The sequence below is a fragment of the Mchenga conophoros genome, linkage group LG19 (genome assembly GCF_057382185.1).
Source record: "Mchenga conophoros isolate Kocher_MC1m ecotype Shallow Benthic linkage group LG19, M_conophoros_male_GT1.1, whole genome shotgun sequence".
NCBI lineage: Eukaryota > Metazoa > Chordata > Actinopteri > Cichliformes > Cichlidae > Mchenga > Mchenga conophoros.
Window position 1 is genome coordinate 31861336 of NC_140544.1, and position 22578 is coordinate 31883913.

Sequence of the window (22578 nt, forward strand, 5' to 3'; positions counted from 1 at the left end):
GAAGTTAAAATATTGCATAAACACAGGGAACAACAATCTGGGCCAGCGCACACAACCACACATTATAATGTTATCTCAAAATGACTTCCATGCGCCAGCCATTATCCATTTGTCTTTCATGGCGCTGTCTCCTAGAAGGCCACTGCATGGGGTGAAAAAAAGGGGAATAGATGGAGGGGGTGAGGAGGTGTGTGTGTTTGATGCTGGGGGGGGGGATGAAAGCAGGATTGGAAAGAAGAGTTCCTCTGTCGGTAATTATAAATCTCTCAGGAATGCAGCTGCTGTTCTTACCAGACAAGCTGCTGCATGGCTACAGCGCCCTTGCAGCATGCCAAGTTGCATTTCCTTCCACAGATCTGTCTCTCTTTCTCGCACACACATGCACGCATACGTGCACGGACCATCTGTAACCGCCTTTAACCTCATAGCATTTTGGTTCATTTGTGTCATTATTGCCTTGCGGCGTTATTGTGTTTATTTGTATGACAGTTTCCTGAAACCGTCCCCTTTTTGGAGCAAACAGAAGAACCACAAAGATGTCACCTTTCAGCTCAAAAGATTGCATCTATGACATGTGTCTTCATGCTCCAGGTCCTGGATTGAAAGTTCTGCTAGACATTTGGAGCCATTATGTATTCAAAAATGTTTCTATTGAGTCTAAACCGAAAGAGGAGGTCGCTTCCTTTATGGTGGGTGTATGGTGAATGGTTTCCTCGAGATTCCCTCGGCCCATAAAACGTGTCTCATTTCACCGGCTGTCCCTGGTTTCAGTTGTGAAAACCGCCTTGAGATGTAGGAATTAAGTATTTCCAGTTTGTCTCTTATAGTGGCCACATCATCCATCACAGCAGCAGCGTTACTTGCACATCAAGTGTTTGCATGAATATGCTGAGTTCTAGTTCAGGCAAGGCAGCTTAAGTCTTAGCAGCACTCTTCTTTGTTTGATAATGCCCAAAGAAGACAGCCAACGCCCTGACAGATGCCTGCAGGTGCTGAACAGTAACACCAGTTTTCTCACTGCTAAACACTTGCTATTTAGCTACAGAATGGCTCTAAGTGTGAAAACTGATATTTTCCAAACTGGCTGTTACTGTAAACAACTTTCTGGTCTTTGAAAGAAGACTGGAACAGATCCAAAGCGCTCCTCCTCTCTCTAAAGGAGAATGAGCTTGTTGGTCTATTATGTTTCCTCTTCCTATGGTGACTAAACCATTTGCAGCACGATCTTAACCTTGCTTGCTGCCAGCAAGGTTAAGATCGTGCCATGTGAAACCAACAGGTCAGGCATTAGATGTGAATGGCCTTCTGGTTAAACTGAGCCAGTCCTAGTTCAAACAAAGGTGGCTGTCTGTATCATTGCCACACCCTCTTGGCTTTGCCTTATCCCTGTGAGGCAGCAGAGTCTGCTCCATCAGCTTCCCTGTATGACTCACTGGAGTCAAAAGTTACACTTCCCCTAGCCCCCTCCTCCCCTCATCCCCCTTGCAACTACTTGTGAAATTCCTATTGCTCATATTTACGTGATAAGACTCCAGTTTAAAGGGAGTGTTGTGCGAAGTCGCTGTAATGCACAGATGGCTGTTGAAGTCAAAAAAGACAACAGTGATAGTTGTATTTGTGATACTCCACTTTGGCTCTGATCTGCTGAGGGTGTGCGCGCTTAACTTTAGTGTTTTGTTTTTTATTCCTGCCACAGCTAGCTTTCCGTCTTTTTTCTCTCCACGCTGGTTTGTCAAGGGAAGATGTTTGAAAGCTCTGTGGGGTATTATCCTTAATTTGTAACCACAGTTGCCTCAGGCAAGGCTGGTGTCATTGCTTTATGTTGCTGTAACTTAGCTGACCTGCCTGTTTAAATGTGGACACGAGACCTGGATTTGTTCTGGAATTCAATTTCCTGAGCTGGCTTTGACTGTTTAACCACAACATTGAAACCCACCTTCCTGATATCATTTAGGTCTCCCTCATGCCCACACTACAGCTCTTTATTCTAGGGGACATGGACAACTTTGGTCCTTGTGGGGTGGGGCCTTTGTGGATCAGGCTTGTTGCAGCATATCCCGAACAGACACAGAGAAGGAAGAGCATGGAAGTCGGGGTCAGTACCTTGTACTGTGTTGTTAGGCAGGTTTTTCTTTAGCTAGGACAGTGAGGGGTACAGATTTCAGAGGTGGCTGTTTATATCAATGATACACCCTCTTGTCTTTTCCTTGTCGTGATGAGGCAGTAGACAGTAAGGAGACAGTGAGGAGGACTGGACAGGCTGCAGCAAGATTTTCTTTTCAAATCAACCAGATGAGCTATTACAGTGGGAAACATTGCCATGCTGGGAGTTCTGCTGACACTGGGGAGTGCCATTGCCATGGAGTTGTGTACTTGATCTGCAGTAATGTTTGGATGGGTGGGACTGTGTAGCACCAAAGTGGTCAAAAACTACAAAATAAACAAAGAAATTCCATAAAATGCAGCAAAAACAATATACTGTTAGGAATAAAAGTAGTCTTTAATTAGTTTGATCTGTAAAATGACTGCGTATTTATTTACCTTTGAACATATGTAGACACTTGTGTATCTACTTTTTCTATTTAATTGTCTATTTATAAATTTAACTTTGTATGTACTTGGACATGAATAATGTTTTTTTTTTTCTTTTATATTTCTGCTTCATTATGCAAATGAAGAATGATATTCAAAGTTTGTCATGAGGTCAGCTTTAACAACAACATTACAAAATAGTTAAAAAAAAATCAACAAATTACATGGGAAAGTAAATTTTAACCAAAGATAAACAAAAGCTAATTTAAACAAACTTATGTCCTTTTGAATAATTTCTCATATACTATTTGGTGCGTTAAATTGCATATTAGTTATGTATGTACTTCAGCCGCCACTGGTTTTAACATTGCGGCCAAATGGCGTATACTGTAGCGGTCGGTAGTCCATAATCAATAAATCGTCTTTCCAGATATGCTCAGTCTATTTGTCAAGAGTGTGTAAACTATTATCAGCTCCTGTTTACTTCATGCTGGTGTGTACACACTGCTGTCAATGTCAGTCGCTCTGTAGGTATTGACACACCACGTTGAGGTTTGCTGCGTTAGAGAAGTATCTCCTGTCCAACGCAAAGCTTGACGTCTTTTGTAAAGGATAAGTAAACAGCGTGTTGGAACACATGCCTGCTCTGGCAGGCTGGGGTTGGGTTTAAAAACCACAGCAGGTTTTGCGTGCGCACGCGCTCGTTTATGTGTGTGTGTCAGAGAGAGAGCGAGACGTGTAGAAAGGGCACACAGCTGTTTTTGTTTGTAAATCAGCTTATGTCTTGATTGTGATCTTTTCTGAATATATTATACACACACATGTGCTGTGTCACTACAAATCCTCCCAAATGCTCCGATTTTAGATTCTTTTGAGCCCTGAGTTTGTGTGTCAACTGTAACAAAGGTTTGGTGTTCAGTAATTGCTGGGGCAATAAAGCAGCTCTGTAATTAGCATTTTGATGCTTTATTTTGAAAAGTAATGGTGTGTTTAAAACTTATTTGCTAGAGAAAGAATTGTGATAGGAATTTTTAAAGTCTAAATAACCATTTAGTAAATTTCCTGATGAAAGAAAGAAAGAAACGGTTACTTTTTTTTTTTTTTTTTAAAGGAAACTCCACTGTGTACGTCACCAAATTAGATTTGTTTGTAAAATGAAAAATTGCAGGTTGCAATTGTGGCATGAGTCAACTCTTTGTGACCAGACTGCACAGACAGTGATCAGCTGGGTGGTCTCGTCTACATCCTAGACTTCTTAGTATTGCTCTGCTCCCTCTGAGGTGGAAGTAACACGAGAAGTTGTTGCACTCACTTCTTCTCCCATGAGAGGCGTCTTGATTATTGGCGGCTGAAGCCAATGCAGATGCATGGATGTTAGTCATGCCCTAATGACTGTAATTTGGAGCAGGAGAAACACAGGGCTTAGTGCGGGGAGAGGCCTTGTACTTTTCTCTGAAAAGGATGGATACCCTTTCTTTTTTACTAGCCTTTCACTGCAGCTCACTCCTCATGGGGCACCGGCTACACACACACACACACACACACTGGCACTTTGTCATTTCAGATGTGCGGCAGTGGATAACAAGTTCAGCTTGTCCAGATTAAGATAAACTCCTTCAAAAACACCCACATTATGTATAATGTTTAGAAAAGCTTTGAAGCTCTTCAAGTATTCATCTTAAGCCTCTCAGACTGAACTGCATACTTCAGGCATGAGTTCGGGTGCAAACTTCTTTCTGGTGAGGCCAGAAACTAAATTAATTCTGTTCTTTCTTCCATATAAGCGGCATTGTTTGGACTCAAATATCTCTGCAAGGACTGGCTTCATCAAGGATGAGTGCTGCCATCCAGATACTGCAAGTTGGAAGTGACGTCACTCTTGAGTTAGCACGTTCCAGAAAAAGCTAGGAAAAACAGGATTTGTTTGGGTTCTTAGCGAGGTAAAGTCATTCAGGTAGTACTAGAAATACAGCATAATATTTTCATGGACAGAACCTGATCAGTGATCTGCATAAAAACACACATCATCTTTTAATTCAAGATTTAAAAAACAAGCAAAGAAACAAACTAAAAAAAATCAAAAATACTGTTTACATTCAGTGCTTCCATCTTCGATTGCCAGCTTGGGGTTGGTTGGTCTGCTCCAACTTTCTGAGTGTTTGAGTTCAGTGGGCGTTCTACAAAACATTTCCGGATGGGAACTCGGAATTTCTGAGCTCCAGTGACATTTTTGTGTCCTTCAGGATAAATCAGTGGACTTGAAAAATATCACCAGGTCAGAATTTAAACTGTTCATGGAAATACTTACAAAACACCCTGAGGGGTGTTCAAACATGGCCAGGCTTTCTTTCCATTAGCTGGTTTGACAAAACCTAAAGTCCTAATCGGAGGCAACAGATATCATGACAGCGGTTATCAACCTTTTCTGTTTAGACTGGCTTTCCGCTTCTCAGGCTCCGTGCACGGTCACATAGAAAGGTGTGTTACACACGTCACATGACTCTTCTTCCACATTAAATAATCCCTATGAGTGTCACATACTCACAGTTAAAGTTAGATAAGGATAAAGTGGTGATATAAATGGGTGAAAAAACATAGATAGAAAACCACAACCGCAAAATTCCACACTGTTGCAATGAATGCATGACGTCAATGCTACAGGAAAACACTAATTTTGGGTTATAATGTACCGAGGCACAGACTGCCAAAATAAGTTATATTTTTAACCATCCATATTGTTCTGTTTATCCAGTCTGGGGTTGTGTGAGGCAGGTATCTGTCCAAGCTGTCATAGAGTGAGAGGCAGGGTACGCCCTGGACAGGTCGCTAATCTATCACAGGGCACACACACATAGAGAGAAAACTATTCACGCAGCCAATTTGGAATCGCCAATTAACCTAACCACATGCATGTCTTTGGAGTGTGGGAGGAAGCCGGAATTCCTGGAGAGGACTCAGGCAGACACGGAGAGAACATCCAAACTGCACACAGAAAGGCCCCAGACTACATCTAAACCTAGGGCTGGTATGCTAACCACTGCACCACTATGATGGCCGGTATATTTGCTATTTATAATGTTGTTTATTTCTAATGTGACAGCTGCACATTAGAACTACGAAACGGAAAACCTAATATATTTAAACATTAAAGGTTACTGTCCCACAGCCTCATAAAAGAGACATGCATATCGCTTTAGTTTGTGGCAGATCCAAGGGAAATAATTTTTTTTCTAAGTGGGAAATGCCACGATTGGGTTCTAATCTGTGCTCTAGAAGCTGCAATTCCAGCAGTGCATCTTCTACTTAGATTCAAAAGCAGCCACAGTTGATGCAAGTCTGAAGTCACATTGGAGCTAATTTCAGTCTTAGTGCAACTACAGCAGGAGGAGCATGACGCCCCCCCACCCCCCCACCCTTTTTTTTTTTTTTTTTTTTGTAATATAAAAGTAATGACCATGGGATGGTCAAAAGGGATTGGGATGCAGACCTTAAGACCTTGATCCACATGTTAGATGTTTTTTTTAACTTCTGGGATTACTTCCCAGTTGGTGTTTAACACTCCAAACTGGCACCAACCTTAAGATTATATTAGTTTGAGTCAGGTGTAAAATGATGTTATATATTCCTTGTGTCATTTTCTTTACTCATGAGAATCCTACTTTGTCAAGATTTGACCCAAGACTAAAGAAAATGTTACTTAATAAACAGAATGTCAAACATCTGGTTTTAAAAGTGCACATCTGCTTAAATATCTTCCACATGATGCACCCAGACCAGAGTCGTCTCACTTCCCTGTTGCAGTTTTGATAATGAGAGGCTGTTTTGGAAAAAGTCCCATTTGTAAATCCTCAGAGAACACGACTTTGGGTTTGTGTGGTTTAGTTTCATGTCTCACCAACTTAAGGTTCAAAGTCTTTCTAGAAACATGTTTGGCTGTGTTACTCACACGTTACTTAAATCTTTTTGGAAAAAGCAGCACAGCAGCCAAAGAAACAACTTATGCCTGAACTTTGTCGACTGCACCGGGGGATTCATAATTTACTCGCTCAGACTCAACTCCCACCTTCCCTAATTCTTTGTCTGCTTACAAGCTCCTGTCATCTTAAGAGTTTGTCCCTATTTTCAGACTATGATTTGGACATAAGCATCTAATAAAACCGCAGCTGGAAAAAGTCCAGTGTAAGCTTACAGATCCCCAGGAGCAGGGCTGGGAAATCTGCCTCAGAGTAGCGAAGTTTAACAAGGTGACGGGCGGAGGAAGGAAGCAAAGCGATGAGCTCATTCAGCGGGTGATGAATAAAACAATAGTAAAGGAAAACAATGAGGGATGACAATAAAGTGCGTGAATGGACACACTCACTGGTTGCTGTTAATTTTGTGTCTTTTTGCTCTTCTTAGCGTGCTGCTGTGCCTGTATGTATGCAGTGCGTGAGCTTACGGGTGTGGCTTTGTGAATTATGACTCCACGTTATGGAATGAAGGGAGCGGTGCCAGTTCTTTCTTTGTAGAGCTGAAGTTTGGTTTAGAGGCTGGAGGGGGTCTGTGTAGGATAGAGTGTGCTGGCCCAATGAGCAGTGACCACGGAGACACACAAACACAAACACAGGAGGAGTGGTCTGAGTAAAATAGACTTTGCTACCAGGGATACATGTTGGATATATTTGTAGTCGTTTTTAGGTTTTGCTGCCCAGAGTTGTGCCTCTGTGCTTATGAAGAGTTTAAAATTTTCTGTTGTCTGTGTGGTTGTTTGTTGCTTTGGATCTACGTTAGCCACCAACAACGTAGCAATTGTTCTCCCTGGTAATCATTACATCATAAAATCAAGCTATTGTAAATACATAATTAAGCAGCTGAACCAATGATGCAAATAAATGCAAGGCTAAAAGTCCATCCATCCTATTATCATGAATGTCATATTTTTACAAGTGCACCGAGGGACCCTATTTAACTTTGACCACTGACCACTAAGTAGAAATTTGTGGCAAAGGTCAAGGACACTAAAGGCCTCACATAACATCATTTTCATTCCAACGTTTGCCACAAACATGATTTTAACTTGATGAATTGATGACATTATTTATCTCTGAGGTCAAAGATGAAAGGTCAGCTACGTTATGAAATGATAGCTCATCATTAGCTAGTGCCATAACAGAGGGGCCAGTGCTCATCTTGAAGCTGTGGTTACAGTATAAATGTTCTGATGTCATGGTTGCAACTTTGTGCTGACCAAGTTTAGATGCACCTAATTCCTTCCTTCAAAGTCTTGCCTGCTTGTGTTGCATGAACCTGGATAGAAATGGATTCAAACTGTAGCTTGTCTGGTCGGTGCAGGCAAAGGCGTTAATTCTAGATTTGTAGTGTCAAGCTTTTCCGAAAGCATTACCGCAAGCTTTAACTTGAAATTTAAACAACACACATGTGGAAGTATATGACAATAAGGGATATTTATCTTTTGATTTTTCAGGAAATCAAACTAAGAAAGTACACTTATTGTAAGAACACTGAATTTTGGAATTTCTTGAGTTAAAGGGTTTCTATGCTGAACCCAACTTTCTGTTATGCAGTAAGTTGAGTTTTCTTAATGACAGGGCAGCTCTGACAAGTAGTAAAGGTAACATTTTGTCAACTTTTCATTCAAAACTCACTGTGACTGATTTATCACCTTAAGTAGGCCTCTACTTAAGGTGAGGCCTACTTAAGGTGTAGGGGCGACCGTGGCTCAGGGGGTTGGGAAGCGTATCTGTAACCGGAAGGTCGCCGGTTCGATCCCCGGGCTCTCTGCCCTGGTCATTGTGTCCTTGGGCAAGACACTTTACCCTGCCGCCTACTGGTGTGGGCCAGAGGGGCGCGATATGGCAGCCTCGCTTCTGTCAGTCTGCCCCAGGGCAGCTGTAGCTACAACCGTAGCTGCCTCCACCAGTGTGTGAATGTGAGAGTGAATGAATAGTGGAATTGTAAAGCACTTTGGGTGCCTTGAAAAGTGCTATATAAATCCAATCCATTATTATTATTACTCTCTGCAAGCTGATTGTTACTGTGATTGGGGAAAAACAGTGGGAGAGAGTTTTCAGGTCTTTCATTTATTCTCTCTTCTTGAGTGCTGGTGCATGTGTTGCTTGGATGAGAACTAAAATGTAATATCTTTCCTGTTTCTCAGGGTGCTCCAGTGTGAGGTGGGATGTCAAACCGTGACTCACTGGGGTTTGGGGACCTGCTTCCCCAGGACGTGGTCAACATTTTTGCTCACGAGAAGCACAGCAAAAAGGGGCGGAAGAAGCGCACTCGTTCCCTGGGTCGCGCTTTGGGCTGGCTGAAGGGTAAGAGGAGGAAGAATCTCAGCCTGAATGAGAAGAACCCCGGGCTGGGTCCTGCTCTGGACCTGGCTTTGGATGGGCACTCTGCTGGGAATCAGGGTGGACACAAGGGAGGACAGAAGTCTGGAAGGCAGGCTCATCTGCAGGGCAACAGCCATGGTAAAATCCCACATGGTCTCATTTTATGAACTATTTTAATTATCAGTCTAAACATTGTTTAATTTTAAGTTTCCCATTGTGTTTTATACTTTTTATTTCATATTATTTCACCTTAGAACTCAGAGTTTTTTCTTGTCCATAAACATATAAATTACGTATAGCTCAGTTTTCAGTAAGACAGTCTGTAGTTTCTCTTCTACTGCATCTTAATTTAAGCAGGTTAGTCACAATTTTGGACATCTAACCATCCTTCATAAAGTCTATTCTTGCACTGCAAATTATAACATAAGGTACCTTTGACAGACATGCAAATCCAAAACATAAATCATGCTTATTGTTGTGCTGATAAATTCCCCGTCTCCATTGAGGCCGTGCCAGTTGATCTACATTTTGTACTGACATGAATCAGCCAAACATGTACCTGTCAGGAAGGAATGACTCTTAAAATGTAAAGTCACCCAGACTAAGTACATTACGACAAGGTGAAGTGATTTGTTGTTGCACCAGTTTAGAGCATTATGTTCTTTTAATGTGTCATCTGTGATGGATAAAGACAAAGTCCTGGGAACCAGCTTGATATCCTGCGTATCGGTTCCCAGGTATGTTTGCTTGCTTTCTGAAGGGATGTTTAAACAGACTGACTTACTCCTCGCCTTCTGACCTTCAGCACACTTTGTTTGCTGTGAAGAAATCTGTCCATCCTGTTCTGTGACTCCATTGCTTGCTTACCTTGTCTTCAGGTTACATGGGAGCACTGTGGCACACTTTCAAACAGGACAGACTCTAAGCGGATAGTGGGGTTTAATCTCACAGTCACCAGCTTCAGTAAAGGCAGTACATAAGATCTCTTAAAGGGGACCTTTTTTGCTTTTCTTTAATTTTCTATCATCTTTGTAGTATGCACTGTTAAAATGGTGAATGCGCATATTAAACAGAGCCCAAGCCTGAAATAATGAGGACATGTGCAAGTGATCCTAGTAAACAAAAGCTAAACAACAACCCCGCCTATCTGCTGTCAAGGCATTCAGTTTGTGAGAGGCAGCCAGTCAGAAGATAGCCTCCCCCTTGGATGACTGCTAGGGGTAACACTTGTTTCTCTTTTTTGAACTGAGTGGCTTCTTTCATATTTTAGGCCTTCCCAAACAAAATGACTGGGTGTGTGTCAGAAATTAGTGAGGTTGATCTCTGCCTTACTAAAGCTACCCTTGGAGAAATCATGTCATCAAACCAGGTGTCAAAACTCGTCATTAAAGCTACAAAGGAGATCGTCAGACGTCGTCTTTATGGGGGGAAAGTGCTGAAATGGCTTCATTCTCGTGCCATTTGTTCTAGTAGAATCCATGACTAAAAGTATGGAGCTGGGAATGAGCACACTAGGTCTCCTTTAAGCTGAGCTGTACTCTGCAGATCTTGTTGCAGCTTGCAGAGGTGCAGCAATATACCAGTCCTGTTTTTTTCTCTGTGAACACTATTGTCTTCAGCATAGTCTGGTGGGAACAGTGGGTGCTAACGTTAGTTTTATACCCTGATTAATCACACCTATATGCAGTCAGACCTGAAACGCGAAAACATTCCACAAACAAGCGGAACCTTGTTTTAGTGAGACTGCTTATGCTAAAACCATGAAAGTACAAATGGTGTTTCATTTGCTCAGGGCTGTTTAACGTGTCTTTGTCTGGCAGTGCTTATGCAGTCTTGCCTAATTAGTTTACGACAGAGGAGGTTCCTCTTGTTTCTTGTAGTTGGACCTGTAATCTCGGTGCAATGGTGAGAGGGATCGGGGATTTCCATAAGATCCAGACCCCTTCAGTCTGACATCGTCTAACTATACCCAAAACATTAGACGAATATGTATAGACTTGTTTTCAGTCACATCTGTGGATTCGGGAGATCATAAATGAATGCATGCATAAAGACGTCAGTACATTTTGTTACTGCGTCACACAATCTTTGCACTTTGTTGAGCCACTCGTGTTAGGTCCCAGCAGTTTTTGTTTAAAAAGTAAATTCTAAAGTGAGATAAGGCATTTCTGCTCTGCCAAGGTTGGCATAGAGGCTGACTCCCACACTGGGCATGGGTCAAGAATGTCTCCACTACACTTCTGAATACACACACTCGACTAGAGATGCATAAAACCACTACTTTTTGGATTTTTTTTTTAAAAAAGAAGAAAGTTGGACGGACATTATTGTGAAAGCAATCTCAGAAAATGTTTTTAATGGTATAAATTTAGCCTAAAGGTTGCATAAATTTATCTTTGGAAAGCCAGGGTTCTTAACTGTTAACTGTGATTCATGTGCCAGGTATAGATGTATGCTGCTATTGAGCCCTTAGCAATGAACATGGCGTGTGTATGCCGTGCCGATTGTTGGTGCTGGCAACAACCGCTGCAAGCTTCTCAGCAGACGCTTCCTCAGATTAGAGAAGGAGCTCAGCGTTCCCAAAACGCATCCAGAGGAGGTTTATTACGGAAGCAAGATGTGGTGCAATGTAACACATTTGCCCAGAAAATTTAATACCACCAGCTGAGCCCCTGATGATGATCTGTGTTGATGCCAGAGGGGCCTCCTGCCCAATAAATGCCTGGTATGGCAGGCATTGTGCCAGTTAATTAAAAGCCATGCCAGGACTGTTACAGTGAGGGAGGAACAAGGTGTTCTGCTTTTTCTGATCTCTCCATGAATACTGTTTCTTTCTGCACTGAAACACTGTACACATACAGGTCAGAGGATATGAGACAAGAGTGTAGGGATGCCTATCAGAGCACAATACCTTCTGTTAATAAAAGAGAATGTGACAATTTTTGGCGTTGGCGACAGGCACAATGTAGCTTGAGTGCCAGTGCATTTTTTTTAATTAGATATTGTCACCTTAAAGGTACAGTCAGTAATGTTTTGAGGTTATTTAATAGAAAAGAAGGATACCTGTATTCATAAATATAAACAGAATAGGGTGTAATTACATCTCGCAACAAACTAAGGCATTCTAATAAACTTATAATTTGTCTTTTAAAAATAAATAGGAGTTGGTTTGTGGTGTAAGGAAGTCACGATGTTCCTTCTTCATATTTGAATACAGTGTTTGAGAAGGACCTCTCCTTTTAGACTAGAGGTGTTTTACGTATGTGGCTAGAGACCAGCCACATACATGCTGTAGTTGTAAGTGTTTGTGTGCCGTCATGGGAAGTTTAAAAATGTGCCTGCACCTTCTGACTCAGGGCATCAAGGGCTATACCTATGTTTTATTGCCAGAGCATAGGTTACCTTAACCAAAGAAGTGAAAATGCAAGAAGGCAAAAGACAACACCACTGGCATCCTAAAAATCCTCTTTCTCCTCAACTCAAGCCTTGTCTTCTGAACTGGAGTTAGGCCTCTAACGCACAAACGTGCACAAACATGCTTATTTTACCCAATATTGTTGCAGTTATTTAATGTCAGCAGATCAGAAAAGAGCCGGCTAAAAAACAACAGCTGGTTATAATCTAACATTATACCAGCTAATATTAGTCTCGAGTGTCCCACTTCCCCAATGATAAACAGTTTAATTACATTCTCAAGACTTTATGCTGTGTCCCAGATACTGCAACTTGGATGTTGGAGCATTTTTCAGAAAAAGTGAGGAAAAGCAGGATTTGTTTTGTGATTCATGTATCACTAGCAAATTTGTTTTTTTGCATTTAAAACAATTGCATCATGTTCATGTATAGAATATGATCAGTGCTCTGTGTATAGCTTATTTGGTGATTCATAAATACACAACAGTGGCCGTACAGATAAAAAGTACTGTTTGTGTTCAGTGCTGTAATCTTTGATTGCTAATTCAGGTTTGGTGGGGCTGCTCCGACCTTCCAAGTGGGAAATCTGAGTTGAGAAGGCTTCCGAGACTTACATTTTGACTGGGAACTTGGAAATTTCAACTTCCAGCTTATTCGGCCATGCAGCAAATGGTAACTAATAGATGCTAATAGTAGCGAACAGTGGCAAACAAAGTAGTGCTACTGACAATTCAGTAAATCCTCAACAGTCATCTTAGTATGTTTCATGTGTGGTGAAACATTTTACATACTGTAACTTTAAGTTTTAGAAAGAAGTTGATGGTCTTTTCCTGCAACATTTAGACATTTTATGTGCCAAACCATTATCAGTGTGGGAAGTACCCGTTGACCGTCAACCTCACAGCTTAAAGACCTTAAAAGCTCTTCTGCTCATCTCTAGTGACTGATACCACAGGATACCTTCAGAGGTCTGGAACAATGGTCAGATGTAGTAGTAGCCATGATAATGCATTAGTTAGCGCTATCACCTTAAAAGAAGGCGGTTCCGTGTTTGAATGTCCTGCTTGGGTCTTTCTGTATGGAGTCTGCATGAATGGATGGTAAAAATGTAACTTGTAGTCCAAAGCATTTTGAGTGTTGTGTAACAAAAAGGTGCTGTGTGAAAATGTGAGGACATTTACTTCTAGTGATGTGATGAATGCCAGTTCATTCTCCCAGTCCTGACAACAGCTGTGTTGGGGTACACAATATTGTTGAGTTGTCTGTCCATATGTGTAAACTGTATGCCCGTCCCATTCTCAAATCAAATCAAATCAAATCACTTTTATTGTCACATCACATGTGCAGGTACATTGGTACAGCACATGTGAGTGAAATTCTTGTGAATTTTGAAGCAGGCTGGGACTACAGACAGAGGGAAAGGTTGAAGATGTGCGTGAACACTCCAGCCAGCTGAGCCGCGCATGACTTGAGGACGCGGCCGGGAATCCCGTCTGGACCAGTAGCTTTGCGTGCGTTCACCTTCCTGAAGCACTTCCGCACATCCTCCTCAGACACAGTGTGCGCACTGACGTCATCCGCGGTGCGCACACTGTCCGGTCTCATGGTGTTCGCTTCTATTCTCATTAACATATCTTTTGAACTACTGGTAGACTTGGACTCAAGAACGACCTGATTAGAATTTAGTGGTTGAAAGGTAAAGGTAACATAAACTTTATATCAAGTATAGTCAAATCTAGATTGGTTATCAGACGCAAACAACCACAAGGCTATTTTAAGCCCAGACACACTATAGGGACTGTTCAAATGATAAAATGCCTTTATTCCAGCATGTGTTTGAAATGATCAATGTAGGGCGTCGTTAGGGCCATTTTAGCAGTAGCTTACACGCTGTTTTGCGGTACACTAATGATTTGAAATGGACGGGAAATTCTTTATCAATGTGCCTGTTGGTTATAAAATGAGGAAATAATAAATCCTCAAATTAATGTGAGGGGAAAAATAGGAGGTGGGGAAAAGGAAGGGAATGGAACAAATGGAGAGAGGAGTTGAAAACAGGATAGACATAAATGATCGAAAGGACAAGCTACAGTGTTATCGCCAAGTTGAGGTCAGCCAAGTTCTTTCTGTATAAACACAGGATCTACTCCACATACTCACAAATTACCCCACCCATAACTAAGCCAATGGATTTGGTACAATATCTATATCTTATTCCTGATAATAATCACAGAAAACTAGGAATCTTCAAGACTGGGGTATTTAGTTGTTGCTCCGATGTAGAGGAGCTCTTTCAGCGTAGTAGTTGTTTATCAGCCACATAAACTGTATTAATCACCTCACATGGTTTTATAATTTTGATATTTTGAAAACTGTCAAAACTAGTCAAAAGAGTTTTAAGCTATTGTTATTAAAATTCAAGCACAAAATTCTGTTCAGGGTAAATCAGAATTGTATACTGATTGCATAATACGAAAAACATTGAGCAATACCAAGCCTTATTAATATGTTTTTGTATTGAAGTGATACTGCATGTCTTAAGCTTGCTAAGAATCCAAACCAACTAACCTGCTGGTTGGATAGTCAGTTTACTTTTCAGTTTCACTTGATCACAGGTTGATCTAGATTCCTGGTCCAAAGTTTGCATTGGTTTACTTTCTGATTTGCTGAGTTGATAAAGTCTAGTCTCTGAGGCCTTACACTCTTATAAACTCATCAATTGTTCATTGTCTTTTCTGATAACTTCTGCCTGATTCATCTCGAGACCAGTGGGCAGAGGATATCTGTCTTTGAAAGTTGATTCACCTCGATTAGTTGAATGACTTAAATGGCAATTTGGGTCTTTGTTTACATGTCTGTGAGTGATTTATGTCTCTGTCATGCTCTCAGTTTACCCAGTCCTGTGTCAAAACCAGACAGGCGTCTCTTACGCAACTATATCAAGCTCTGTCTTCTCTTAAAAATGGCCTTTTAAAGGAATCCCTGTGTTTTTTAAATGGAAACAAGGTTGTTTAAGGATAATTAGGTCACACAGCCCTAATAAGGTACGCTCACCTGTTTGCTCTGAACACTCCCGCAGAGATTCCTCACATTCCTGAGCTTTAAGATATCTCTCTAAGGAAGCTAGAAATAGGGAGCCCTTTGTGTGTGAGCTTGTGTTTAGTTTTCATGCAAGGTTCAGATCCTGTGAGCCATTTAATGAGACTTCCTTTGTTGAATATTTAGTTCTAGAGGCTGCTTGGGAGAAGCAGAACTAAATCGTTGTGACACAAGTGCTGATATTTGCTCTTAAAATGCTCTATAACAAAGAACAGAGACTTTGGCACTGCGGCACGACACAATAACAGTGAAGGGCAGGAGAACAGGTTTGAAAAAACTGACTTATGATAGAGTTTCTCTTTCTTCCTCTCATGGTGGGAAGTCAGTAACTGCTTTTTGCACATCGTTGCCTCAGGGAAATATAAATCTCTAAAAGATGCTTTCGTTCTCTAGCGCCTTTGTGAAAAGGTGCCTTTTGATTGGAGCAGGGATGATGTCATTTTCTGTGATACTTTCAGGAAATTGCCTAAAAATCGTCTTTGGGCTGAAAACGACTTGATAAATGAACTGTCCAAATCTGTTGTGAATGTGGGTGAAAACCAAGTTGACGCTGACGCTGTGGGAACGTCAGCGTTGGTGGACTTGACGACGTGTAAACAGTTGCGCACGCCATTATCTATAATGACAGGGCTTTAGTAGGATTTGATTTCAGCAGATGAAGTGTCACCACACCCAGGTAGCCCATGTGATCATATTTAGTTCGCTCAAGTGTTGAGAACGTTTTAATAAGTGCCAGTTTGCCCTCTAGTTCCAGTCTGAATAACGTGCTTGGGTTTCATTTCATCAAGTTTATTCTCTGCACTCTTCTAATGTTTGGTGTCATTGTTACCAAACTAAAGCAAGGCGACCAACAGTAACATTATTTCTGATATCTTTGCATTGTTTCATTGTCAAGATATGCAGACATGTCAGTGTGGCATGGCACCAGCTATTGCTATTGTCACGAAAGGAAAATGTTTGCCAGCACACTGCGGCTGGTCTACAGAGAGACTGATAACTGTGTGCTTGGAAAGGTCCGTGAGTCACCACTCGTGACTTTTGTAGTTAAATCGAGACATTTTGGAGCGACGTTAGGTAGCAGACACTTGTGACATCCTTAATAAAGATAACTGTGTTGGGGCAGCAAATTTTGCCAAACATGCGCACTATTAATAATGTGGTTTTTCCATGAGAGTGTGCTGTTCTTTCTGGATGAATTCAGAATTCAGGGACTGCACCTCTCATAAGTGTATAACGCAGGTACCTGCCCAGTTTATGTCAACAGAAACTGTTGTTTCAGTTCCCAGAGGTGTCAATTTGTTTATCCTGAAGATATGTTATTAATGTTAAACATGAGGTTGGGATAGCAGCTCTGTGCAGCTGATCTTTGGTACCTTTTAGATACAAAGCAGGCTCAAATACTAGCTAATCAGACCAGACCAGGTTGTCACATAAGGGGAACACAAATACTAACAAGCCATTCGAGGGACTGCAGTATTTGGTGCGAGGCTGATTACATTTTTAATCCCTGATGTTTATGAGAATTCCAAAGTTCAGGCAGTGTTCATACGGAATTTGCTGTCTTAGTACTGGACATAGCACATTTAAACCTTTACCTTCTGGTCTACTAGAGAAAGACTGTGGACTTTATCCTGTGGGGAACAACAAGCTATTACCACCAGATTATTGATGATTCATGGCGTAATTGCTGGAAATTTCTGTTTTGTCCAGAGTGGTGGATTCACCACCAGCACCAGACTACAATTGGAACCCATAAAATCCTAAAATCCTGTGCCCATTTTTGAAAAAAGTGGGGGGGAAAAAATAGAAAAAGCGAAAATCACAAACGTGCCAAGTTTGCCTGTAATACATCCAAAATATTCTGCCTATTTCTAGCATCTACTTGTTGTACTAATACTATTAAGGCTTTTTATTTTCTCAACACTTTTAATTGATTTGTATTCACATATGAATCTCAGTTAAGCTTGTGCTTTCATCAAACAGGCTCTAGCAGGCCTGAATACTTTCCATTTTATTCTACGTTTTAATGAGATTTTAATTTGTTGCTTATGGCTAAATCTATTCATAAAGACCTTTTGTTTTCTTTTGTTATGTGGCTGACAGTGAGTTTTCTGTGCTGTGGGGGAGGTTCAGGATGTAAACGGATGTGGTGACATTGACTGTGGCGTTAAAAAGTAACTGACCTGCCAACTCCCCCCTCCAAAAACCCCCAAAAGACAATCTACTGTTGTGAAACCATTAATGGATTTTCTGAGTTATTTGATACATCTGGTCTTTGTCTTGCATACCGATTGTGGTGCAGCACTCAGTGCCACATGATGCAGGTATATCTGTTACCTACATTGCGGTCCTTGTCACAGCACCTTTCGTGCTTCCTTTTCTTTCACCTCCGACGTTTATGTTTAATTCACAAAAAACCACCTGCGTGAAAAGAGAGTATGCAGGCAGACCGGGATGCTTTGAGATGTGCTTCCAGCGGATCGAGGCTACATGTATCGTCCTTGAGTTAAAGGGTGAACTTTCAGCTCTTTCCCACTGTCAGTTGGGTTTGTGTTGATTAGAGAAGCTTAAGCACCTGGCAGACAGCACCCTCAGAGCTGGCGGTTCAAAACAAGAGAGAGGGGCAAGTTAGGGCAGGGAGGAGAGGTGTGTGTGTGTGTGTGTGTGTGTGTGTGTGTGTGTGTGTGTGTGTGTGTGTGTGGTAGGTATTTGCATCTGTCTGATTCCCATGAAACGGTTCTAGGAAGAGTTGCATCAGCGCTGGATTGTGTCAGTATGTGTGTGGCGCTCTATGTCTGCTATGCAGCCAATCTAGGCTAAAAAGGACAGTAGTTTGGATAACATGACCTAAAACTGAGTATCTAAATAAGGTTTGTTGAAAATATAAAACCAAAATCAAAATATTTCCTGCTCCCTGTTTTCATTCTTGGACTCAAACATAACTTCACTTTCAACCATAAGATAAGCATGAAATCCTCATCTTATTGATTTCAGTCAATCCTCTCATTCATCTACTGTCCAAAGCTCAACTCCAACCTCAGCAACCTTGGTACCTAGGAGCAATTTAAGAGGAAGGAAAACCATACTGGAGAGGACATACTTCAAAGCATATGAGGAGTGAAGCTGCTGGTTACAAAGGGGCACAGGACAAAGCATCTGCCAAGACATTATCTTTGCCCTCAATGTGCTGGATATCCAAATTGTAAGGCTGCAAAAAGAGAGCCCACCGCATGAGCCTCTGATTTGGGTTCTGCAATGTGTTCAAGGAAGTGAGAGGGTTATGGTCAGAAAATACCTCAATTGGCCGAGCAGAATCTAAATATACCCTAAAATGCTGCAAGGCCAAGACTAATGCCAAAGCTTCCTTTTCAATGACCGAATAATTCAGCTGATGGGAGTTGAACTTCTTGGAATAGAAACTAACTGGATGTTCCGTACCTTGCTTGTCAGCTTGGACTAGAACGGCACCTGCACCAATGTGGCTTGCGTCCACGTACAGCTTGAAGGGCTGATCCAGACGAGGGGCTAAAAGCACAGGTTCAGAGCACAGTAAAGCTTTTACATCCCAAAAAGCTTGCTGGCATGCTGCAGACCAAATAAACTTTACTTTGGCCTTCAACAAATCAGTCAGAGGAGCAACCACTGTTGAGAAGTTACCACGGTGTAAGGCCCAGCAAACCGTGCCTGGAACGGTGACCCTGCAATCGGCAGTAAAGCCAAAACCCGGTCACCCGCACTAAACTGCTGCTCTTCAGAACGCCGGCCATAAAAATATTTCATCTTGACCTGAGCCTTTTCAAGGTTCTGTTTGGCCAACTGACCTGCCACATATAGTCTGTGCCGAAAACCATTAACATAATCTATCAAGTTCACTGGTGGTTCACCTGACAACCACTTATCGCACAGCACTGTCAACGGTCCCTGAACTTTGTGGCCAAAGACCAAGTCATTTGGGCTAAACCCAGTACTCTCCTGGCACACTTCTCGCGCTGCCAGCAGAAGCCACGGTAAACCTTCCTCCCAGTCATTCCTCATTTCGGTGCAATAGGCACGTAACAAGGACTTCAGTGTTTGATGGAAGCGCTCTAAAGCACCTTGGCTCTGTGGATGATAAGGAGAGGCTTTATTATGTACAATATTCAACAGCTTAAGAACTTGTGCAAATAGATGTGACGAAAAGTTTGATCCCTGGTCACTCTGAATAATCTTCGGTATGCCAAATATAGAAATAAACTGTGTCAAAGCCTTCACCACAGACTTGGCTGTGATGGTACGCAGCGGGTATGCAGCAGGATAACGCGTAACCTGGCACATTACAGTCAACAGATACTCCGAACCAGATTTTGATCTAGGAAGAGGGCCCTCACAGTCAATGATCAAATGTTCAAATGGGTTACTCACAGCAGGGATGGGACAAAGTGGAGCAGGTTTAATAGACTGATTTGGCTTACCTACAATTTGGCAAGTATGGCAGGTCTTAATGTAAGCTGAAACATCACGCTTAAGACGTGGCCAAAAGAAGTAGCGCAAGATGTAATTATAAGTCTTCGTCACTCCCAAATGCCCAGATTTGTCATGAGAACAATTCAACACCTCGTCACGGTATTTAGTTGGAACCACAATCTGGACAACTGGACTTCCAACACAGTCCAACCCTTGCGGAATCCACCTACGGACTAGTACATCCTTCTGCAGAAAATAACCAGAGGCCGCACTTCTAGCGTCATCACTAGGTTGCACTTTGTGAAACAGCTCAGTCAGTGAAGCATCAGCACGCTGTGCGTGAATTAACTCTTGCTGGGAAACTGACAAATGTTCAGGAACAATCAAATCTGGTTCAACCTGACACTCTTCTGCTTGAGTTACAGGCTCTGCATCCCTTTTAGCTGCAGCCCTCGTAACAGCACAAGCTGCAAAGTCAGAAAAACCCAGCCCACTGGCCGTCACAGGTGTCATTTGACAAAAGAGCCACAAGGACCTTCCAATCTTCCTATAATTTCAATCTTCTAAGGAGGAATTGGACTCCATAATAAGACTCTTCGGACTGGATCAGAGGAAGAGTAGCAAGCAGAGTGAAGAGTAAAAATATCCATGAACGTTCAGTGACACTGCAAGTGAAGCTGAAGACTTTCACCTGTATTCTAGTGAAAAGTCAGCATCGATTCACTGACATGGTTCTAGACCATAGAAAACCAAATCTAAGACGTAAAAATCAGTTTAGGGTGGGGGATGTATGTAACGCCAACACTACCAGTCCATTAGTACACAATCCTGCTCAATCCAGCTGTGACAGATGGTATCTTTAATATGCCAGTGATTAATATGGACTCTGTTAAAATGTGACTGCCAAACTGGTGATACTATAAGTCATTATTACCGTGCAGTTATTCTCAACCGTAACTCCTGGTTTTTCCGTGTAAGTCTGTACTCTAACGGTAAAAAGATAAAGCATTATACTAAGTTGACTTTACTACTTTACACACAAGCGTATCAGCTTTTCGTTGTATTGAGCAGCCAGTTCTGGTAAGTCAGCGGTATGTTTTTACTCGTTTGTATATGTTGGTTCCACATGTGATTCGTTTCTTTTCTTGTAACACTCACTCTGTAGGATTCAGACCATGGGAGCGTTTTCCATTTGTTCAGCTGTCATGTGCTCTATGTCATGTGTGTGCAGCGCACCAGGGAAGTGATAAATAAAAAAAAAGTAAATTTAGAAAAATAAAATGAAGGGAAGGAATGAAGAAAGAACAGTCTTGTCGACAAAAATGGGACGCTGTAACAGCTTGCTTGAAAAGTATTTGGTGGCCCTCTGGATAGCAGCACTTAAAGTTAACTAGGGAGGCCTTGTGCCATTCTCTGTATTCAGGCTGCATAGTAACAAATTATTGTAGTGTTTTCTGGAAACAATGGGGAGTATTTTTCACATGGGTAACCATGTGCTCTGGAGCTGCAGGCCTGTACTAAACATGTTTTTAATCTTGTTTCAGGAATAGTCATTTCAATTCACTTACACCCCCTTGTGGCAAAATAATAATTTTTTTATATAAACAATTTAGTGTAGTAGATTAAGCATTCACCTAACAAGCAGAATATCCACGGTTTGATCCCAGAGGCCAGACGGATCCTTTTGGAGTTGTGCTGGGAAGGACGTATATTTAAAAAAAAAAAAAAAGAATATATAAATTTTTAAAATGCCAATTTAATAAAAAAGTAATTTATAAGGCAGCTTTATAGTGTCTATTCTAATGAAGTCTGAGGAAGTATAGAAATGTTGACCATGTTATTAGAGTTCTGTAATGAAATTGTATATTTTAACAAAGACGTGGTGTGTTGTTTACTGAAGACATGCCTGTTTGACCTCAAATCCCTGACAACAGCACTCTTTGCATTAATGTTTACATGTTTGATTTCTGCATCTTGACTGACCAATCCTGGGCGAGCTAGTCTGCAGACGGGGCACAATAGTGGGATGGTATCTCACTGAGCACTGACAGGGGGGTGACATAGAGGAAGAGGGATGGCAGGAATTAGGCTGCTGAGGATTAGTGTCTGAGCTCTGATTGTCCATTGGTTGAAGAGACATTCTCTGCTCGGCGAGGACCTGAACTGACAATAACAAGCACCATATTCATGCTGTCGTGATCTTTCCGGGATTTATATATTTTTTGACTGGATCGTCTTTTTGGGTGTTTTTATGTGGTTTAACTTTATAACTTGGACATACTTTTAGTCAACTTTTTGAAGACATAAGAAAGATCATGGTGGTGCTTCTGACTAATAACGCCAATAATTTTTACTGCTTTCCTACAGTTTCCAAGAGAAGAGGTGAGTGAGAGCAGCATAGGTTTGATCTTATTGGTTGAAGATCCAAACTAATTGGTCCTACCCAGGTTGTGTTTACTATAAATGACCACACAGGCTCGATCAGCTGCCTTGCTTATGGCAGTCAATAAAGAAATTAAAGTCTGGTCATTATAAACCATAAAAACCACTGTTGAGCTATAATATTTACTTTGCAGATATATAAAATGCTGTGATTTTTTTTCTCCTACAGTAGTTACAAATACTTCTCATAATAAGAAAAATATTAAAAAAAGAACAGCTAGAATTTCAATTTTGCACATTAGGATTTCCTTAACAGTGTATATATACTGCTGTTACAGAAGAGGAAGGTAAGAATTAGCTTTAACTGTTAAGC

At 41.5% G+C, this 22578-nt stretch overlaps 1 protein-coding gene across 3 annotated transcripts in view; it reads left to right on the top strand.

The window, feature by feature from the left end:
• Positions 1 to 22578, top strand: part of LOC146552693 (uncharacterized) — a 32363-nt gene that overhangs the window by 2337 nt on the left and 7448 nt on the right. For 2 of the 3 annotated variants that reach the window (XM_085257989.1, XM_085257991.1), the window contains exon 2: positions 8690 to 9005. In XM_085257989.1, coding sequence (XP_085114115.1) covers positions 8711 to 9005 — 295 coding nt within the window. In that variant the 5' untranslated portion in view covers positions 8690 to 8710. Of the gene's footprint in view, positions 1 to 8689; positions 9006 to 16903; positions 22206 to 22578 lie in introns of those variants that run through there. The other variant, XM_085257992.1, reaches the window with a different exon arrangement.